The 22,600-nt window shown below is 40.2% G+C and overlaps 1 protein-coding gene across 1 annotated transcript in view; it reads right to left on the bottom strand.

Moving 5' to 3' along the window:
* The window catches only part of KDM5A (lysine demethylase 5A), a 43,720-nt gene extending 27,222 nt beyond the window's left edge, over window positions 1-16,498 (bottom strand). Inside the window, exons 1-8 of the mRNA XM_079993241.1 lie at window positions 15,571-16,498; window positions 12,129-12,206; window positions 10,595-10,717; window positions 8,603-8,773; window positions 8,031-8,165; window positions 3,235-3,340; window positions 2,095-2,183; window positions 818-976 (exon numbers count right to left, since the gene is read on the bottom strand). Of these exons, the coding sequence (XP_079849367.1) occupies window positions 818-976; window positions 2,095-2,183; window positions 3,235-3,340; window positions 8,031-8,165; window positions 8,603-8,773; window positions 10,595-10,717; window positions 12,129-12,206; window positions 15,571-15,747 (1,038 nt within the window). The 5' untranslated portion in view covers window positions 15,748-16,498. The remainder of the gene's footprint in view (window positions 1-817; window positions 977-2,094; window positions 2,184-3,234; window positions 3,341-8,030; window positions 8,166-8,602; window positions 8,774-10,594; window positions 10,718-12,128; window positions 12,207-15,570) is intronic.
* Between the last annotated feature and the right edge of the window lie 6,102 nt (window positions 16,499-22,600).

Raw genomic sequence — 22,600 nt, 5'->3', positions numbered from 1 at the left:
AGAGCATCCTGCAAAAATGGAATGAAGTTCCTTCATTTAACTAAATATAAGAAAATATTAAGCTTTCGTTTTTTTTATCTGTCCAGGTAAGTTGACATAGGCCAATGAGCGAATGCAGCAGTGTTGGTGGACAAGTGGACTTGCTTCCCAAAATACTGAGTATCTGCGCCTTTTGCAGTACACTGCTGTTGGGGAGAGAAAGACAACGAAGAGAGCACAGCAAGCTGTACACAGCTCATCAGCGAACCTGGAATGTGACAAACATCTGGAGCAGGACCATTTGAAAGCAGGTTCCACTTCTCCATATTAATCTGTGTCTAACTCAGCTGTACAGGCAAGAACTCAGAAGCTTGTTCAGCTGTTTTCTGGACTTAGGGCCTCTCCAAATATCAACAAGTCCCTACACAGAAACGCCTTCCAGATAGGAAGAATCATGAAAGATCACATATGACAGCTGCCCATGTCTCAACAAGCCACAATTGACTGTAGCTACTACAAACTTCAAAACAGATGCATTTTCCTACTGTTAACGAAGAAGCCTTGTCTCCTGGACAAAATTCCTCAGAAGGGGTAAACCTTGGGTAGATAGATGAAAAAGAAGACAGGATTCCTGAATCTCAACTAGTTGAATTGAAGAGGGAAGGTATTTCAGCAAGTGTAGCTCACATGCCAAGCTACAATTTCCAAAATTTCCTCTTCTATGCAACTAAAATGACACAGAAATCCTATCCTCTTTTCTTACCTGACCACCTTAGTCGAACCACTAGCGTTTTGTGGCCTCAATGTTTCAAATGCGCCAAAAACAAAAACAAAGTACCTCAGCAACGCATTTAGGGCATCTCCAGTCACCTTTGGGCACATCAGGCAAAGGGGGTATCAGGCAAAAAGTGTGGTAGCTGTCGTCACATCCATCACACAGCAACAATTTGTCCTCGTTGTTGCCCCGGCCACAGAACAGACAGACATATAGGTCAACCTATACAGGAAACAGCATCTTGAGTTTCATGTCTTCTATGCATAAGACAAACCTACCCCAATCCTTCATTACATCTAATGTAGCTGCATGCAGTGGCCTCTGCAAGGAGATTCTAAATAAGCCTCCACTGGAAAGAGGAAAGATGTCAATCATCATCCAAGGAAGCCACGGGCTCTTTACAGGGTTGGAATAGCATTTGCCAGGCACTGGCCAGCATGGGGAATCCCTGGTTGAGGAATTCATCTTTATGCTTATTTTTTGCTGCATTTTCAAACTACAGTTAATAAAAGCAAATTAACGTATGACTTACCATAACAAAATTCAGTGGTTAATACTACTATACACAACCCAATATTATTCCTGGGCTCACTGATTATAGCCAGGCACCTTTTTTGCATTTCCCCCCTAAAAACCATCTATTCTCTCATTAAATATAATCCTCAGTTGTGTAGTATGTAAAGTTATGTAAAATTCAGCGATATCATCTCCCTAATACTAATTAACACATGTTAGAGATGTCACATAATTAAGACTCATTAATTGACCCAAATTTCTCACATTCTGCTATTGGAACTCTTGGAATGCATCAAGGTTACTCTGAAACCAAAACAAAATCTGGAGGGAGCTTGTTTTTAAACACTCATTGTACACATGCTTCTTCCATGAGATGCATAGACACAATAATGATGATCTGGCAGCTCTCCAATTAGCACAGATTTTCTCTGTGTAGGCAACTGCAAGCAGTCTTGCTTAAAGACAATGCATAAAGCCAGGAAGAGACTGAATAACATTGCATAGTCTCAAAAACTAGTAGAAGTACTATTTGGTAACAAGTATCCAAGATGTTAGCTGTGATCAAACAGAGAACGCCTTGAAATTTCAAATTTCTCATCTTGTAGACCTCTCTCATGAGGTTAATGCAAACAGTTCCAAACTGTAGCCTGAAGAAGAATTAGACTTCTGCAACTAAAGGCTGGATTAGAAGTTGCTCTCAACCAAACTACAGCACTACCAGCAACTTTAATAAAATGAAGGTGTTTTGCTTCCTTATCCCCTCATTCATCATTTCCCCAAGCCAGGTAAGAAGCAACTTATCAGATGCTCAAGAGCAAACTTACAAAGTTGACAGAAAGGGCCCCTTTCCGCTGCCTCATCTGCATGCCGAAAGCTTCCGACCTAGTACCTTTCCGCCTTCGAGGTACTTCATCTAGAGAGAGAATGTTATACTAGTTATATTCCCTGCAAAGATTTCACAGGGTCAGTCTGGTGTCTTGAATGGAGCAGCAAGCGAAGCATGCTTAGCAGTAAACAAAGGAGTCATCATTTAACTGGATTGCAATGGCACAACTAGCCACAGAATGTTTCCTCTATGGAATCGGGCAACTTGGTAGCATCTTAAGAGCCCAAACCTTTTGTGTTTAAGGTGAGCAAAATTTATCACGATAACTGTAAAGCAGAACTTTAAAGCCTGTGAGCAATCTGTACCAAAGGAATGGAAACCAGAAGGACGTTGATATGATTCCTGAGACTTGGGTCACCTCTTCAAGGCCACTAGTCCTATCAACTCCACCACACATTCTACTCTTACCTTCACAACCTTCATTCCAAAGTTCCCAGTTACAACCTATTAAAAACTGGAATGTGCACATCACAAATTTCACCAGATGAAAGCATATAAATATATTCCTAACACCCCTTTTTTTAAAAGGGGGGAACACTGCTCAGGCATGCAAATGTGGAAGATCCATCTGGCCTGCATCTCACAAGCTCATAAGCAGCATGTCCACAATACGCACATTAGTAGGCTAGAAGGCTCACCTTCACTGAAATCCTTCCCCCCATAAACTTAACTAGGAATCACAGTGACATGTGAAATCTTTAAACTACCGTACATCATGTTCAATTATTTGCAAGGCACCAAGTTCCCTCAAGGTTTCGGCTAAGTACCACAGTAGTTTATTTCATGCTGGCTTCTAGTAGTGCCAGTTTTAACAAATAGATAAAACTCTATAGCATCTGGAACTTACCAAAGGTTCTCAATGGAGTGGACATGCAGCTGCTATACAATTTTTGGAAATGCTTGTGTCACCACTTTGCACCAGCAGCTAAATGATGAACCACCAGGCTCAAAACTCTATGTTGAAGAAGTTAACATACCTGTGATCCTCAGATGAAGGATGGTCATAGAAATTTAAAAAATAAAATAAAACAATAGCCTCGCTCCGCTTTAACTGCAGTGGCTCAAAGCTGCTGCTTACCTTCTTTTTCTTTTGCTCCCAAAGCCAATCCCATCATCTTTGGTCCTGCTCCAAAGATCTGGAGCTTCTTCAGTTCAGTGTTTCTACTCATCTCGCCTGCCTCTGCCTGAAAACAAGATCACATCAACTCACCATTAGTATTTACACAGAATGTAATTGCTCTCACAGCAGATGACCAGAGGAGTTATGGGGCTGGAGCAAACTCCTGCTCCACAGACATTGGTCTTTGCACAGTCACTGCCAAGAGCAGATACTCTGGAAGATAGTGTGGCTTTTATCTCTACCATCATCATGTGTAACAAATTTCAAATAATCAATACATTTTACCTTGCTTGGAATGGCACCCAGCTGCAAAATGTCAAAAGCAGGAAGAAAATTAAAATTAGATCATATTTACTATCCCATTTCTACTAACTGACACCATCTGCTAATGCACTTTTTAAATCGTTCTGTAATGAAGAATAAAAACCTATCACATTAGTTATTAAAGGACAGTTCCAACAATACGGAACAAGAATAAGTGTTCATTATACATATTCAAACCACTTTGAGTTTTTTTAAAAATCAAATGGTATATAAATTATAGTAAATGAATACTATTAGAATATAGAACTAAGTATATGTCTTTGTTAATGAGATTGAGTCTTGCAGGCTTGGATGCTCTCCACTAGATGTCTCGATTTTTGACACATGCAACATTTATCTATAACCATCCTGCATCTTCTGCTACATTTCTAGTGTTTATTAAAACAGTCCAATCTGCTGTTCCTCAGAAATCCAGGAAAGGCTTTATCTTTCAACGGGCTTAAATCATTATTTTTTTCACATTTCCAAATTAAATTTTGTAACACTAAATAGTATCTCTCATGTTCCTGTCAAGTTGTTTAAAATTCAAAAGGGACATGATTCTTAGTGAATGGAGATCACAGCAGTGCCTGAACAACATAAGGCAATAAGTAGAAAGTGAGGTGCAGTTTTAAAAAGAGAGAGAGTAAGAGAGAAATTTCATTAGGATTCTTCATTTTACATGATATCTTGCTTAACTTGTAAATCAGCACTTGCTAATTGCAATTGCAACGTCTTCAGCAATACTGACTGTCTACCTCAAAGTTAGCCTTTAACAAAGCACTGTACGTTCCTTTAAACTGTGATCAGGTGATGGAGAGCATTAACTTGCACTCCCTAGACTCTCCCTTCTTACTCAACCACAGTTCAGGGATATGCTGGCACCAACATTTATTGCAATTAAGGCTAAGCAGATTCCATACTTTAAGGTTTCTTAAATCAGGATTTCTGGCTTGCTTAAGAAGTGTAACCCTTAATCAATATTTTGGAAATGAACCCTGGTTAATGGGGGATTGTCTTTAAGGCCACACCTTCATATCTCTTAACTATAGTTAAGCAGAAGAGATGATGGAGTGTGCATGACTCTGAAAGCTTGTTCTTGGTCACATTTAAGAATGCCTTTGTTATGCTATGCTGGCACTAAAATTGCGTTTTAGCTAGGTGAATCACAAATGATCGTGTTGGGAGCAAGCATCTCATTTGGAACAGGCACAATTGTAGCACCTGCCCCAATGTGGAGAGATTTTGTAGAAACCCTGTAACGTTTCTGAAAATGGGGTTTTTGTTTTCTGAACAGTTGTATGCTAAGCTGTGCACTGAAAAAGCTGTACCAAGATTCCAATATAAGTACAGATTAAACTGCTTTGAGTATTTCATAGGGTTTCCAAAATAGGTAAGAATGGTCCTGCCAGTCTAAAGAACCAAAACAGGCCTATTCCATCCGCATCCAGATATATTTTATCCACATTTCAGGAGAAATATGCTTTGCTATAAACCACACTGTATTAAGAGCAGGGAAGTTGAAAAAGAAGATCAAGAATACTTTTAATGTTGGTCCGGAGGGAAGCATTTAAGTAGAGTCTGGGGAAAGCCACTCTACTCCACAAAAGTACACTACTGGGAATGGTCTTGCTAATTTACATATCCAATTCCAAAAAAACAGCAGCAAAACAAGATGAACCATGAGAATTGCTTTGGAAGACTCAAAAATAAATATGTTTAAACCTTCTTAAAGAGTTGAAGGGAAAAAGAAACCAAATGTGATTATCCACACTCTGTTAACAAGACCAACAGTAGCAATGGTAGTATATTACTCAAGCATTTAAAGTACTTTATTCCATGTTTTGATTGCAGAAAACACATAGGGGATCCAGACTTTGTTGTGCTTAGAGGAAACTCACCAAAGTCAATGGGACTTAAATTAGTAATAACTCTCAAGTGCCAAGTGATCTCAATGGGTCTATTCTGAGCACAACTAAGTCTGGATTCAACCTAGGATTTGTTGCATAGTCAGATACCACCCAATGACCAAATCATACTCTAAGCGGACACACTGAAAAAAACCAACCAACATGAACAAAGTTCAGCAATTTCAGTGGGTCTACTCTGACTTGCATTGCATCCAAGTTAGAGCCAAGTTAGTCATGCCATTAATTTCAATGAGTCTACGTGGAGTATGACAAATGCTAGATATACTGTAGCCCTTTATTTTTCACTTCATACTGAGGGTTTTTCACGCTCATGGTTGAAATTATACCTACAGGAATGCAATTCAGTTATTCTATCAAAACACTTAATTCTGGTAACTGTGGCTTATAAACCAAAATCAATTTGAAAGCGATGTCTTAATAAGATATTTCTGTTTTGACTGTCCAGACTCCTCCCCATCTTTATTTTTATTTTTCAGAATTTCACACTAGACTACACTTGAAGTCTTCAAGACATAACTAATGTTATTTCATTTGAACTTTAAGAGATTTGTATACTATATATCTATGCAAAAACCATGATTACAAAACTACTAAGGACTAGATAGAAAGCGTACTTTGAATGTATGTGCCTTCTACATACAGTATATATTTTTTAAAATTACTGTTTCGGTAACCCTAAAAAGCTCCACAAGGCCTCCCCTATTTGGCCTCAACATTCACAGATAAATATGTAGTTGATTGTCAAGACTTGCAAAGCACAGGCAAAAATGTATCACCTAATGTCCTTATGATGCCAGGTAACTGGCAGGTCAGCAGTCCCACTAACCAGTCAAATTTGGCCTATGGGAATGGAGCAAAGAAGATAAGGATGGCCTACTGGTTTCATCCAGTTCTTCCACCCCTGTATTAACTTGATACTCTTAGGACACTTGATATTTGTGGACTATTTCTGCTGCGCTAGCACAACCCTCCCTATTCCCATACCTGCACCAGAGCAAGTAGAAAAGTGCAAGCAAAAACCAGACATACCAAATATACCTGGGAACCCTTCATAGCCAAGCTACGATGTACCAAGTGTAGGCATAGAGAGAAAACCCATCAAATTATTCCAAGTTCAGTCAAGAAACCATATCCTCAATTATTATTTCAGCATCATTTAGCCTAAAAAATTAAACTATAATTGTCACTTCATACTTACTTGCAAATGTTAGAGGATTAACCAAAAAGCTAACTTTCCTTTAAAGCCAACTGACCAAAAAGCTACTAGAATGTTTTGTTTAATGAAGTACAGAACGTGTCTCTCCTTCCTGTTCATTCTCCTTTTGCATAATCATTTGTATCATTCTCAAATGTATCTGCAACTTAGTGTTTTTATGTTTTAAACTGAGCTATAGCCACCTCCCCTGTGAGCAATCACTCTTATGAGAGTTTTTGGTACCAGCAGAATACTGATGCATATGGCTGGTGAGTTATAATTGTAGCAGTTGTTTTTTTAGTTGTTAAACAATGTAATGAAAATTTTAATTGTGCTTTGTTTTATATGCTGTATTTTAACTTATTACATTCCCCACGTTAGGATTGCTGCTTCAGTGAAGAACAGGTAATAAATATTTTAATTAATTAATCAAAACATGAAGAATACTTACTTTAAACATACACAGAGTTTAACTATTAAAGAAAAAAGCTGTCAATGCTAGTTACAATTTTTCATATATTTATTTCACTCTGTTAAAAAAGAATTGGGCTTTAAAAGTAGCTTGTGTCATCACATGTTCTGGAAAAAAATACTCTTAACCTTCATGAAATAAAGTGAAATACTGAGAAATTTGAACGGAAGAAGTAGACATTGCTTAGAAAGCCTTTACTGCTACAAGCAATTTCTCCCCTTCAGTGTTAGGACTATTCTGAAGACTTCCGGCCACCACAACACACAAAAAGAAGGTTGTCTACAAATTAACTGAACCAAGTTCCTACATAACTACTAGTTCTGCTGGTGTTAGTGTGCATCAGCCAATCTCCTCATCCATACCAATACTAACCGTTTATACAGGACTAAGTTTTCAAGAATACTCAAAACAAGCATTTCATTCATTCTTATAAACAATCCTGTAAGGTAGACCAGTTTATCACCTTTGTATTACAGCAAGTGGGGAGCTGAGGTTAAGAGATAATGGTTTGCTTAAGGCCACACGGCGAGGCCACAGTCCAAATGAAACCCAAGGAACTCCTCAGCTTAGCCACCAGCTCAAACTGATATAAAATTCAGAAGCTGGCATGAACACAAGTCTTTTTCCTCTTAACATAGTCGGCTTATTCAGTGAGAGAAACGTTAAGTGAGGCCAGCACAACGTGAGTGTTTTTATCTAGCATGCTCACTTTTGATCTTTAAAAGGATGGCTTCCTCATGAGAAGTTTTGAGTGAGCCCCCACGGCCGGACAAAGGCTGTTGCATTTCCAATGCATCTGCACTGGTGCAAAGACTAAAGCACTCTGTCTACTGTGGCCAAGTGATCTGGGTACCTGGGACTTGACACGTCTGGTTCTCTTCAGCACAACGTTCACTCTTGTACCCTGCTTAGGGGGAGACTGGGCACCAATGCCGAGGTCCTCAACCTCCACTTTTTCCTTAAGGTCCAAGTTTTGCTTTTGGATGCCCTAAAGAATCAGAGCACAGAAGGACACCAGGTTGGTTGGATCTGGGATGGCAGACTCTGGTTTTCAAGATGAGCAGCACTACTGGGAGAAAGGGCTACCAACAATGACACACTGCATTACAAATGTCATCTGGACAGAGTCACCCACGAAAACTGAATAAAACTGATTTCTCAAGTGCTGCTGCCTAGCCAAGGAAAGATTCCTTCCCATGTTTGATTCTTTTCCAACAAAGTCCTCATCCTATCAAGGTTGACCTCAAGCATAAACAAAGAAGTAGATACCATCGCAAAACCAGATCACAGTATAATACTCGTGATATAAGCAAATTGTTTCCATGAGGCAAATGCACAAGAGCACAAAACCTTGTGTTAGTATACAGTAGACAAGCAACATACTGTATCTCATATTACTCTCCTGCAAACAAAGCCATCTCTCACCATAAGGCTGACACCAGACTGGAAAAGCTCATATGGATATAAGATCCGTTCATAGTGTGACTTCAGCAGTGAGCCAGTTGCCTTTCCTGGTAAGTAACCAAGACGACTTGCAACTTTAGACCACTTCTTTTCTTTAGTGACCACTTCAAAGCCTCCTTTGCTGGCAACAATCTGAAATAAAAGTAAAACAGATATTTATTTATTTTAGAAAGCTACATACAAGTTTCTTAAAGCATACAGGTCACAGTCCAAATATAAAACTTCACCAGATCCTCTACTTAATAACAAGGGGATAGTTGTTCTGCAGAATCAAATTCATTTCTCGCTCCAAAAGCTTAATGCATAAAGACGATTTGGATGCCTGAAACCAGACAAGAAGCAGTTCCCAAAGATGTTTGAAATAGCAGATTCTCACTAACAGCAGCCAGAAACAGTTTGCTAAACTTGACTTTCCATCTTATGAAAAGCATTAATTTAACCTGCTGTTCAGTCCAGTTCAGAAGTCAGAAGAGCTGGAGATCAAGAATAGTGGCTATGCAGACTCTTTCCTGGGAGTGTCTGCATAGCCACTATTCTTGATCTCCAGCTCATCTGACTTCTGAACTGGACTGAACAGCAGGTTAAATTAATTAGAGTCTTAAGGCAACAGATTACTGCATGAGGTAAAACAGTCTGCTTCTTTCAAGTTGAAGGTGGCAGCAACAGCTATATTCAATTCTTAACTGATTCTTATCAATTTAGATCCTCAATGGCTCAATTAAACCAGTGTTTATTTGCCATGAAGATGTTATGAGAGTGATACGGTCAGCATCAGCCTTCCTCCAACACCGTATTTCCTCCTCCCCTTAAATTGTCAAGTAAATTTGAACAGAATTACAAGCCAATTGTAAAATTCCCTTCCCTGGATATGTACAGCTTTCTACTTGTTCAAGTTCACATCTAACAAGCCACTGTTGTGAAATACTACTCATCTCACTCAAAAGGGCCCATAGCTGTGCATACCGCAAATCTGTGTTCTTCCTTCTTGGCATTCAGGGAGGTGACAAGGCACTTTTGAGAAGGCATTCATCTGACAAATGAACTGCCATGAGACCAAAAGTGCTATTGCACAGTTGGAACTCTCTGCACTACTACTCTTATTACTAAACATTTTCTAAGCGTTTCACAATTAAGGAAAGACAAACCAGTCTCTGTTCTCAGACTCACAATCCAATAGTTAGAAGACAGAAGGGGAAAAAGTAGGAGAGGGGAAAGGAAAGCAGTTCCAACAAGTCCTTCACTTATTGATGAAAGGATTCAGGTTGGTCTGCCCCTTACCATGATTCCCTGAGAGGGAGGGATGCAGCCTCCCAGTGGCCCTTCATCCCCAGCTATGGCAGAAACCAGGCTGTTTCCATTGGTTTGTATTATACCAAGGTTGCAGGCTTTAAATAAGTTGTATGCTACGTGCAGCTTTGGAAAGGCAGGTTTAAAACATTTTATAAAAATAAACATTTAGTGCTACAAGAGTTTAGCATGCTTTACAGGCACTTTTAAAACCAGAAACAATATTGTTTAGCATTATTGTATTAATCATAGTTTTAAAATGTACTACTAGCTACCAATTAAGTCACAATTCACAGCTTTCTGCCATGATGCAATGCATATGCTGTGCAGTATGAACCCTACATGCCTGGAAGTTACGTTCTAGTTGAGTAACCATATTAGTCTCCTGCAGCAAGACCCAACAAAGAGTCTTAAGACACTTTCAAATAGTAAGAGTAATTTGCCTTGCTGATATAGAAATCTACTGCACCCAAAACTCCTTATTGCTTATGTACCCCGATAAAAATCCATGGACTTAATATGGAGGGAGGGGGAGTTATCAATGAACACACCATATTATTCAAGCCATAAGCTAGAATATTTTATGATTCTCTATTACAGCAGGGAAAACGTGATTTTATGAGAAACCACTAACACCCTACCAAATGATTGTAGATTCACACTCACCTTGCTCAGTGAATAAAGATCTAGTATTTTTCTCTCCACGACTGGGATTTTTAATGTAGATCCTTGAAGTTCCCAAAATTTTGCCAGCTGATCTAAGAAGTCCAGCTTCACTCTAGTCATTGCCTATTAACAAACCAAGGCAACAGATGGACGTCATACAAGTTAGGTATGAGAGAAGCACAATACCCAAGGAAAATAATGGCAGCATGCTCACAGTCAGCTCCTCTATTTTGAAAGTCTTCAAAACTTAGGCCAGAATATGTCCTATCAGAACCAAGGCCATTTCAACAAATGACAAATCTGGATATAAGCTTTCTACATTCCTACAACTCTGGTGGAGACTTCTCCTTTAGCACTGGCAGATATTTCTTGCACAGCAGAAGTCAAGAAAAAATATTAGGAATGAGGAGAAGAAACAGATGAATCCAAGTACAATGAAAAATACTACTTGAATGCAGATGCCTTGCGTTTCCTCTTTTCAGAATTTTAAAAGTCTCTTGCAAGTTGCATGTATATCATTTAAGCATTTTCAAATCAAAATGCTGTGCAGTAAGAAATAAAGGTATCGATGTAAACTGAAGTTTAAAATATCAGAGTAATATCCTCATGGAAGAGTTTCATTCACTATCTGAAAGCTGAGGAGAGTCTATGTCTCACTAGACTATTATGCTGGTATTAAGCCTAATTTCAGCTCTAACCTATTTACTTGAAAACAAGTTCTACTAGAATCATTGAAACAAATCCTATTCAGGCATTCAAGCAAACACGCAAACCTTGCAAGGGACACGGGGCTGTGCAATGTCCCCTATATACAATGACTGTCTGCTCCACCCCAATCTTCCTATAGTTGTCTAAATGTGTCTAGAATCCTCCTGAAAATCAAACTTCCCTATCATGAATAAGGTTCTAAATGTATTCAGCCAAACATGCTTACAATCCCCCTTCAAACCTACTGGAAAGATCAAAAGATTGGCTGGAGGGAGCAGGGGGAGCAGGGAGGGACAGCATGTGTGTAGATGTTAAGCAGTGAATGTACCGTATTTTTCGCTCTATAACACGCACCCGACCATAACACGCACGTAGTTTTTAGAGGAGGAAAATCAGTAGGCATGCTACCCGTAGGCATTCCCTCCATAACACGCACAGACATTTCCCCTTACTTTTTAGGAGGAAAAAAGTGAGTGTTATGGTGCAAAAAATACAGTACTCCCTACACAGTTTGTGCTCTCATGCATTCTTCTGAGCACCTGAATACGGTTATAGTTTCAGGGGATGTGTTTTAAACTGTTGTTGTAAGACATTTCCAGTAGGTTGTAAAGAGCTCCTGCAATGATGCACGGTAATAAAATGAAATATTGCTCATAGACACTTGAAGTTAAATTAATCAAATCATGTAAATACAAATGATGGAAGGCTGAGATGTTCTAAACATTTCTTAAGACAATAACTTTGTACCTCATAAAAAAACCCCAAACAAACAGGTCTAATGCTTTATATAGGGGTACAGATTTATGCCAATGGTTGGGAAGCTCACCTCTAGTTCATTCAAACGCTGAACTCGTGGCGTGAAACGAAAACTTTGTACATCACATGCAAAAGGAGGCTGCCAGTCCTAAAAAGAAAGGAGGGAATTTAGTTTCAAGATATAAGCCTTCAATGAATATCCAACACATCCCCATAGCTATTTCCCCAATATTTTATAAATACTGTATTTTTATTCTTACATGCAAGTTAAATCAATGCACACCTGAGAATATCTTCAGATGAATTAGAAAGTAAAAAGGCTTTTAAGAACAAGGTTAATTTATTTTAGAGCTGAGGTGATGGACTACATGGAGGTGATGGACTACATGGAACTGGCGGAAATGACTGGCAGAATCCGAGACCAGGGAGAAGAGTCGGTGGAAGAAGATTGGAAGAAATTTAAAGATTATCTACAGAAATATTGTAAAATTAAGGAATGTTAGAAAGATGTTGGAATGAAGTTACATGGCTTTAGCAGAAATGTTATAAAGAATTAAGTATAATAGATTGTAATTGGATTAAAAGAAAAAATAATGTTAGAATTTGTTGAGTTAAATGATAGGACAGAAGTTTGAGGAAGATGGAAAGGATTTGCTGAAACAATTAATCGAATACAAAAAAGGGAGGTGTGAGGAGGTCGCTGAAACAAGTAAAAGAAAGTTAGTAACATTGAAAGTATAGGTTGTGTTTCTTTTTTCTTTTTTTAATTTCTTTTGTTTTATTTTTGTTATGTATATGTAATATTTTTGTTTTTGTATTGTATTGTATGGTTTTGTTATGTTTAATTCTTTTTCTTTTTCCTTTCTGTAACTTTCAAAACTTTAATAAATATTTTTTTAAAAAATTATTTTAGAGCTGACAGGAAACAGAGCAGTCAGAATGCTGGCATACTTGAGAATGTATCTGGTTTAAAAAGGCCCTAATTCTTCCAATGTCTATAGTCATGTGGGTCACTAATGTATACAAGCAGAAGCAGAATCTGCAATCCAATAAAACCTTCACTCCTGCAAGGAGATGTTGGCATGAGAGGAACACAAAACTGAGAACAATATGCAAGGTAAACCCAAGGATTCATCATGTTGTAAACATGCTTAGACTCTGACTTCAGCAAATGCACTTCAATTTCTTGTCAGTACAGCAGTATGCCTCACAAGTTACAAGTCCATAGAACACTTTACTTGCCTGTCTGCCTACATCTCTCTTTGCCATTTATGGCACAGTATGGCATGAGTCAACAACAGAAAAACCACTTGCCATAAGCAATCAAATTACTATAAACTTTTTTGTTTCAAAAACCTTTTAAGGCTAAACATCGAAGCATCTATAAGAAAAGAGATAAAATCACTTACAATGCAATATTTCAAAAACATTTAGAATAGCATACTGCTTAAAGCTTCTAATAATATCAAGCAAGCAAGTAATTCATTGCTGAATGGAGATTTAAAGTATCTGCCAACGTAACCAGTTCACTATGCAGGTGCTGAGGCTGCTAGTAAGAATCAGAAGACATTTAAGCTCAACAGAATTTTGAGTTTTCATCTTAGAACCACAGCAGATACTACAAACAATCCAACGTATTTGATGTGGTCCTAAAATAGGCATCTACTTATAGAGCAACATGCCACAAGGCCAAGTAGGTGGATTCAAGAATAAAACAGAGGCAATAACAAAACAAAGGCTACAAAACTTAATGGCACCTTTTTTTCAGTATTTTAGTGAATGATAAGACTTGTTCCTGAAGTGCTTTTTAATCCTTATGTATTGCTACTACACTGTTTCAAAATTAAATGTTATGCTACTTTGCACTTGATATTATGCTCTAACTTGCAAGTAAAGTGCATTGCAAATGAATGCACAATGCTTAGATGCAAAATGATATCTTTTTAGCTGAACAACTTTCAAGCAATGTGCTCTTTATAACAGTATGCAATAGTAATCATCCATAATTGCAACTGAGGATTGTCCTGAATAAAACCATGTTTTTAAAACACAATATAGTAATAGAACTGAAGTTTTTATTATCACTCATCCCCAGCAAGGACTAAATGGGGCGCAACATTACTTCAGAATTCATTTCATTCAGTAACAAGTACCCGAAATATATTTAAAAATTAGTTAAAAGCTTATTGCCAGATCACTGATACTCCAAAACCATTGCTCAATCCACGTTAGAAACCCCTCACTATTGTGAAATTAAAAAGAGAAACCCAAATACCCAACTCTTTTAGTGACAGACAGGGTGTCCACATCTTATTCTGGCAACACTCCTTTTCCAGCACCTACCAAACTCAAGGTGCAAAAGCAATGCCAGAAAAAAAGCAATTCTAATCATTGCTATTGCTTTTCCCTTTCTACAAGTTATTTGGGGCAGGGAGCTGAAAAACTGAGAATGAAAACTCCAGCACTTTAAACACCTCTTGAGATTAAAGGGAATGTGATGAGTAAAACAGTCTTTCATACAATGCCCTGGAATATAACTGAAATATTGTACATTGAAAATGCAGTAACAAAGATGGAAGACAGGATCTAGATTGACCTTGCATGGTGAAGGGGAATTAGCAACATTCAAAGCAGGATGCAGCAACTGGATCCCATTTCCCAAAGCCAGAAAGCGATTGTTCAAGGGGAGAGCTAGGAACTTTTTAATGTAAAAAAATAATAATCACCCCTCATATGTTAAATTGATATTTTAGATTATTGAAGAAATGTACTAGAGAAAAAAGGAGTGTAGGATAGAGGACTTTGTTAAATTGGTATAGTGTTTTCTGCTACTACCAAGTTGCCTCCAGATAGACAAGCAAAAAGGCATTTTTACTAGATCAAGTTACGCAGGAACTGCACACAAATTTTTGATAGGGAATTTTATACACCTCAAAAGGCTTAGGAGCCCTTCACCCTAAAACTAACAGAAGTTAGTCTTTGTGGCCTAGGTCACTTGCTCTATGCAAAACGTAAACATGGTAACCCTCCCCCAAAGTGAAAGTAAGTATTCTTCTTGTATTGATCATAGCTACTGTATCGTATATTGCTACAACACTGAATGGACCCTTAATCTTCAATACCCTCTCTTCCTGTTTTCCTCCTTTCCACCCACCCAGCTTTGCTTTTTTGAAACATCGTTACGGAATTACATAGCCAAAATTAAAAACAGGTCAGTATAACAAACAAAAATCAAGGAATCCAAAGGGGAAGTTGCCCCATCGTTAAGGAAGCGCCATCCCTTGGGCACCTTTCACGGGCGAAGAAGCATCACAGAGCGTGGCAGCTGGTGATGCGACCGGGCACGGGAGGCTGGGCCAGCGAGGAGATGAAAAGCCAGGGGAGCGACTTCACGGGAAAGCCGAGATCCTGTTCCGAAGACCCCACCCGCCCTCCCCACTACGGACCCCTTTCCAGGCCCTGAAGGGTAGACCCCACTTCGCCATCCCTCCTCCTCCTCCTTCCCCGGGTACCTTGGGAGGCCTGATCTTGCAGATGCCCGTTTTCTCGGCCAAGGGCCGGATGCGGCCGATGAAGCCTAGGGGGTCGCTGAACTCCTCCCAGCTGGGCTCGAAGACGGGGCATTCAGGCGGAGGCACGAACTCTGCCACGTAGTGAGACCCGCCAGGGCCGTCGTCGTCCCCCGACATGGCGGCGGCGGAGCCGTCGACGGTGATGATGCCGCCGCCTCAGGGCCGGGGAGGGAAGGGGCTTAGCTGCTGCGGCGGCGGCAGAGGAGGAGGAGGCAGGCGGGGAAGCAGGGAGGGAGGGAGGGAGGGAGGGCGAAGGGGGGAAAGGCGAAGGGGAGGCAAAGAAGCTCAAAGAGGGGCCGGGGGGCGGAGGGACATCCCGGTGCCCATCGAGGAGGGGGGCGCTGCTGCCCGCGAGCCCTGAGGCCCTCAGAAACAGGCGCCGGAGTCTCGCGGAGCCCGCGGCTGACGAGGCCTCTCGTTTGTTTTTGTTTCCCCCTTCGGGGGTTTGTTGTTTTTTCTTCTTCTTTCCTTTTCCTCCCCTTCTTGAGGCTCGCCGGAAGTGACGCGTCTGTTAAAAACCCTTTCTTGCGGAAGCGAGCCGTGTGAGAATATCCCTCCGCGAAGTAGTTTATGTTCAAAATAATTAGTACCGGCCTTCTCTACCTCGGGGCTTGAGCCGCTCCTCTCTTCGCGCGAAGCACCGGCTCTTATACGCGCCAAGTTCGCGAGTCGCCTCCTTTTGCTCCTGCAACGGGTTCTAAACAGTAGGAGCAAGTTAGGCCGAGGCCCTTTTTTTTCGGTTCGCGGAGGAATGTGCAGTGCGTTTTGTGTGATGTGGCTCACTTCGGCTAGAGAACTTCCGGAGCCGACTGTCCATGTACCCCATTCTCTCCGTGTGCGAACAGATTCTGCCCCGCCCCCTCCGTGGAATCTTCGCAGAGCCCCGCCCGCCTCTACGAGCCTTAATGCGCTCCTTTCTCCCACCTCCCCCCCCCCCCGCATCCACGGGCGGAAGCCGCCTCAGCTGCAGCGTTTCTCTTGACGTTTCGCTCCCCCACCCCGCGTTCGAAACGGCCCACCTGGACTCCACCCACTTACAGTTCCCACAGCAGCTGTCACTCTCAACATCTACCTTTCCTGCCCCGCCCTAATGGACGCCGCCGTCCGTTCTCGGTCGCCAGAGCAACCGTCCCTCCCCCCGAAGCGCCGCAGTTCCCTGACCCGCTCGGAGTCCCTCAGAGAACATTCCCTTGGGGGTGCCTGGCTGGCTGTCTGAGGCGGTTTTAGCCATAGTGATTAATTAAAACGACTTTCCCAGTAAATAAACTTGCCAGCTAACCAGAAAAAAGAAAACAAAAACCACGAGTTCAGTGTTTTAAAATCGTTTACCTGCCACTTTTCCTCCTGCTGGCTGCAATTTGAAATATTTTTTTAAAAACTTAGCCCTGCCTCTCGCTGCCTTGGACCAGCTGATAAAATATATTTTTATTCCAGTAGGCAACAATTTTAAAAATTGCTTTGCTTTTTAAAACCTGCAAAGGTCATTTTTAAAATCATTGTTGCTTTTAAATGTATTTTTAACGTGTGTGTTTTAGGAGCATTATTCTGAGGCATCTAATCATAAGCCTGCATTTTTATTGAGGCTTGATCAGGGCCTGTATCTTAAAATGAGCTTAAAGATTTTCAAATGTTCATGCCAGGCAGAAGAGCAGCTGCCTAAGAACCTTGGCAATGTTTTTCCTCCTAGACAAGGGGGCCCCCTGATTTATAGCAGAAAACAATTCTCAAAGTCATAAAAAGGGAATTACAGGCTGACAGCCAAGGTTACACTGACCCTACATATTACAGAAGATTAAAAAAAAGCAGAGAAAAACATAATTAAGAGTGGGTAAATAGTAAAATAAAACCATGTGCCTCCCATTAAACTTGAGCCATATTTTCCTAAGGTTCAAAGGTCAAGAGCAGTGAAAAAGGCAACTGGCTTGGCTGGAGAAGATAGGTTTTCTTTCTTTCTATTTTTGAGGCTGGAAACTGTTCCTTACTTTGAAAAGGTTTATTCTTCTAAAAAGCTATCTATGTTATGTATTAAAAATATATTGGCTTAAATGTAATTATGCAAAGGAATTAGAAACTAAGAAATGTTAAATCCTTATGCTAGATTCTTATTTCATATAGTTGGAAGAGATCACAGGGGCCATCAGCCACCAGCCCCCCCTGCCAAGCAGGAAACATCATTAGAGCATTTGTCAAGCTTTTGTTTAGAGACCTCCAAAGGAAGGAGATCTTTCAATGATGATCCTTGACATCTGTTTAAGATAAAAATTTAAGATTAACCATCTGTTTTGGAGGGCAATAGGGCGAGGTGAGCTGGTAATTAAGGTTCCTTGTTGAGACACATGTAAGATATATTACTACTTATTTGTCATTTATAGATAGAATATATAGCTTTTTGATTCCCATAAAAGGACAGAAGGAAATGGGTGTATCTTTTGTGATTGGTTCTAGCAAACAGCCAATAGGAATTTCAACCAGGATGATTGGACAGAGGCAGCCACAGGAGGAGCAAGGGGGCTGGATTAAGGAAATATAAGTGCTGGCCAGAATGGCAGGAGGCCAGGCCAGAGCTTGGTAACCATATACCACTGTGCCTCATATTTATTTGTCTGACAAATAAATTATTATTTTAATTTCTCTATTGCTGCGTTGAATATTTCATTCCAGCTAAGCGTTAACCACAAGCAGGGTGCTACAATTCCAGTTTTAAATTTTTGCAAGCCAACCTGAGGGATGTGTAATCACTAGAAGAGCAGGATAGATATAAATTAAAACAGGTTTCCCTGCCTACAACCATTTTAATCCTTGCAGCAATCTTTGCGAGGGCAGGATAGGCTAGGTGGAGAAACAGCAGCCTACTTTGCAGGGCGTGAGGTTGCAGCACCCATGTTTGCTCAGAGAGATTCTGAGTAAAGAGATTTTAATCTGGATGCTGTACATCCACTGCCTCTCTACACATCAAGCCTTTCTCCCCCAAAAAAGATTGCTAGGAAGGTGCTGAGAATTGTAGCTCACCGAGTGATAAATTACAGTTCCCAGGATTCTTATAGGGGTGCGTGTTTTGGCTGCCATACTGCTCCTTCTCTTTTTACGTCATGTTGGTGTGCAGAACTTCAGCCAGTGACTTTTTCATAACATGCATAATTGCATTATCCTCTTAAGGTCTTCTATTAATGGAACAATATCAGAGACTGGTTAAAAAAAAATAACAAACCAATAGGGGAAAAATGGAGGTACTTTGTAATCTGTAGAGAATTGGGGCTCACCCCTCACAAACAAAGGGAAAAATTGGGTTGTTTGAAATTTAGACTCCATAATACAATACCATCCCTCAGCATCATCCCACAGCTTTTAGCTTAATTATAATTATAATCTTTTAATATCTTATAATATATTTTAATATAATTATAATTTTTTAATATGTTTTTACTTTGTTACAATGATAATGTTTTGGTTTGGTTTTGTGTGAGGTTGTTTTGTTTTGTCTTTTGTTTACCTCTAAGAGCTTCTATTTACAATTAAGTGGTACATCCTTGCTTCTGGTCACTCACTGCCTTCCAAAACCTGGAAACTAGAAGTGCTGAATAATAGGTAGATAACCTTATTTCAGGTTATTTCATATGGAATAAACTATGTACCCTAGTTTTGTCATTAATCACCAACATCAACAAACTGTTGTAAACATGTATCGAAAGAAGAGAAAACAAACCACCTATATGCGTATGATTGTTCAGTCTCTTCATTTTGTGGACAAAAGGGTTACTAATCTGCTTTTTCCAGGCAGCTCCACAACAAAAGTGGAGCAGAAGGGGGCGGGGACTGCTGTGATTCTGCTTTTGTCAAGGTCCTGAGCAAGAATTGGGAAGCGTATTTTCCATTCAATTTCATTATTTTATTTTAAGGATTTATAAAACGTCCTTCAAATATGTTTCTGGGGGACTTTCAAAAAACATAATAGCATCACAATAGAAATAACAGCAATTCATAAAGCAACAATTAGGACAACTAAACAAACACAGTATAAACCAATTGGGAAAATCCTGAGAAAATAAAAAGGTTGTTGTGTAATATAATATGGAAAGGTTGCCCTGTCTCACATTTATTCATTTTCATTTAATCTAAATTAATAACAAATGAATACCACCCTCCTGATTCTATGCTGACAGTTGCTAATAATATTTAGGATTGCATTCTACTTGATTATGTACTGCAATAAATTCACAATTTATACCATTATGTAACCCCAGTGTTTACAGGAAGTTGGTTTGATGTGCTATGGCAAACTCTTGTCCATGATCCGCCTCACTGACTATTTGCCAGGTGGCAGGTGCTTGATGAGCCCCCTGTTTTCTTTTTACAGTCCCAGAAGGGCAAGAAAACCAGGAAATCAAGCCCTTCATGAGTTGTTATACATAGCTAGTAAGCTGAGCTTGATTTGGTTCATGTTTAGGCCAGAGCAAACTAATGTGTTCATTGCTTTTTAAAGTATACTATACTTACTTAACTCGACTCATGCCCATCCTTCAGCTGATTCCCTTTCAACAGCCATTTAACACCCATAAATCTTGCAGCTGAGGGTTTCCCCAACATGTAGAATCAGTGCTAGGAAAAGCTTAGATTCCGCTCTGCGTCCTATAAATTAATGCTACTGACTTATTGGATCAGTAATTGATTTCCAACGCTATTCAGGATTATTCTGGGAACTTACAAATAGAATATGAATATTACAGCCATTCCCTTGTTTGTGTGCAGCATCTGGTATTCAAGAAATATATTGCTTCTGAACATGGAGGTTTGATTATTTGTTAAATGTATATCACATCTTTCTTCCATGGACCCAAGACAATATTTATAAAGCTTCCAGGCAGTCTCCTATCTGGACACTGACCAGTATCCATTTCTGCTTAGGGTTCAACACATCATGAATTAGTCTAATGCTATCTGCTGAACATAGGGACGTGGGTGGCACTGTGGGTTAAACCACAGAGCCTAGGACTTGCTGATCAGAAGGTCAGCGGTTGGAATCCCTGCGATGGGGTGAGCTCCCGTTGCTAGGTCCCTGCTCCTGCCCACCTAGCAGTTCGAAAGCATGTCAAAGTGCAAGTAGATAAATAGGTACTGCTCTGGCGGGAAGGTAAACGGCGTTTCCGTGCGCTGCTCTGGTCATGCTGGCCACATGACCCGTAAGCTGTACACCGGCTCCCTCAGCCAATAAAGCAAGATGAGTGCCGCAACCCCAGAGTTGGTCACGACTGGACCTAATGGTCAGGGGTCCCTTTATCTGCTGAACACCTGCTGACTTCCTGCTTGCCACACATCTAAACTAGTTTAAGGTTCTTGTCTTAATTTACAAAGCCCTTACCCTCTTGCACCCAGGATATCTTAAACACCACCTTTATATCCAGCCCAATTACTAAGATCGTTGGGGGAGTCTCTGTTGGTGGTCCCCCATAGCTCAGATACATAGCTCATCATAACTACTAAAAGTGCTATACAAATGAAATAAATAATGAATTGTTCACCTAAGAATATTTTCAGAATGCAACCGGTTTGGTATCTGGCAATGTTATCATGGACTATTTGGATACAGAGGAATGGTGGGAGGAAGCAGCTGGGGAAGGCTCAGAGCCCAGGAAGTGGTGATAGGACAATGATGAGGGAGAAGGAAGTGTCAGAAGCTGAAGAGGTAGCAGGGCTTAGTGAGCAGACAGTGTTTATGGCAGAGAAAAGTCCAAAAGCAGATGCTAAAGCAGGTGAGTGGGATGAGGGAGGCCAAGAGGCAGAGATGAGTCAGGCTGGGGAAGGTGCAGAGGTGTCTCACCGTCCTGCTGCAACAAGCTCCCCTAGCTCCAGCCTGGTTTCCCAGAACCAAGAGAGGCATGAAGAGGATGATGGAGAAATTAGCGTCATACAGGCAGTCTCAGATTGCTTTGGGAAAACCCTGGAGACCCTTCAACCTCCACAACTGCTTCATAAGGGCACCTACCAAAGAGCTGCTGTGCTTATTTGACCTAATACTCCTGTGCAGATCCTCCCCCCCCCCAATAAAGAGTTAACTGTACTTACTTTGTTGCTCACCAGGGCAAGATAAGCCAATTCTGGCCTTACTGCACTGGTACCAATTAGGATTTTTTTAAGGACCACAATGTGTTTTGGAACAGTGTTTTGATAAATGGACTGTTGTCCACTTTTAAATTTACAGAAGAGTCATGTTAGTCTATTGTAGCAAAAATTAGAGTCTTGTGGCACCTTAAATACTTGTAAACGTAAATGCAATAAACTTTCATGAACTATTTACCAGATGCCCAAAGATCCTGAATTGACAAGCATCAATACACATGAGGGAATTTAGAGGATTATTGTTTTAAGTATTATTGAAGGTTGTTTGATTTATAGTGATTTTACTATTTTTGTTGTTGTTCAGAGCGGTTTGGTAAGCAATTTAGTAAGTAAGCAATATAACCACCAAAGAGTTGTGGGGTGTGATCCCATCCACGCTTACAGCAAATACAATGGGGCTTATTTCTGAATATAGTATATTTAAAAGGACTTCAGTTATAGACTAGCTGATTTATTCCTGCATTTCAGGGGGTTGGACTAGATGATCCTCAGGGTCCCTTCCAACTCTACAATTCTATGATTCTGTAACAGTCACAATTCTGTACGTGTTTACTCAGAAGTAAATCAATACTAAACGGAATCTACTTCAAAGTAAGCATGTACAGGATTGGAGCAAGTAACATAGTCGGATTTATTTCCAAGTACAGTAAATATGCACAGAATTGCAATGATAGCTGCAATCCTATGCACACCTCCCTAGGAATAAATACCATTAAACTCAGTGCCACTTTCTGCCGAGTAAGCTTATTAAAATTTGCAGTGTCATTGTCTTCCGGGGCACCAACCCTAGTTAAGTTTATTCAGAAGTAGATCCCACTGCATAACGCCTAAGCGTTAATGAATTTTTTTGCCTCTT

The sequence above is a fragment of the Podarcis cretensis genome (genome assembly GCF_951804945.1).
Source record: "Podarcis cretensis genome assembly, chromosome: 10".
NCBI lineage: Eukaryota > Metazoa > Chordata > Lepidosauria > Squamata > Lacertidae > Podarcis > Podarcis cretensis.
This window is presented reverse-complemented; position numbering and strand designations above follow the sequence as displayed.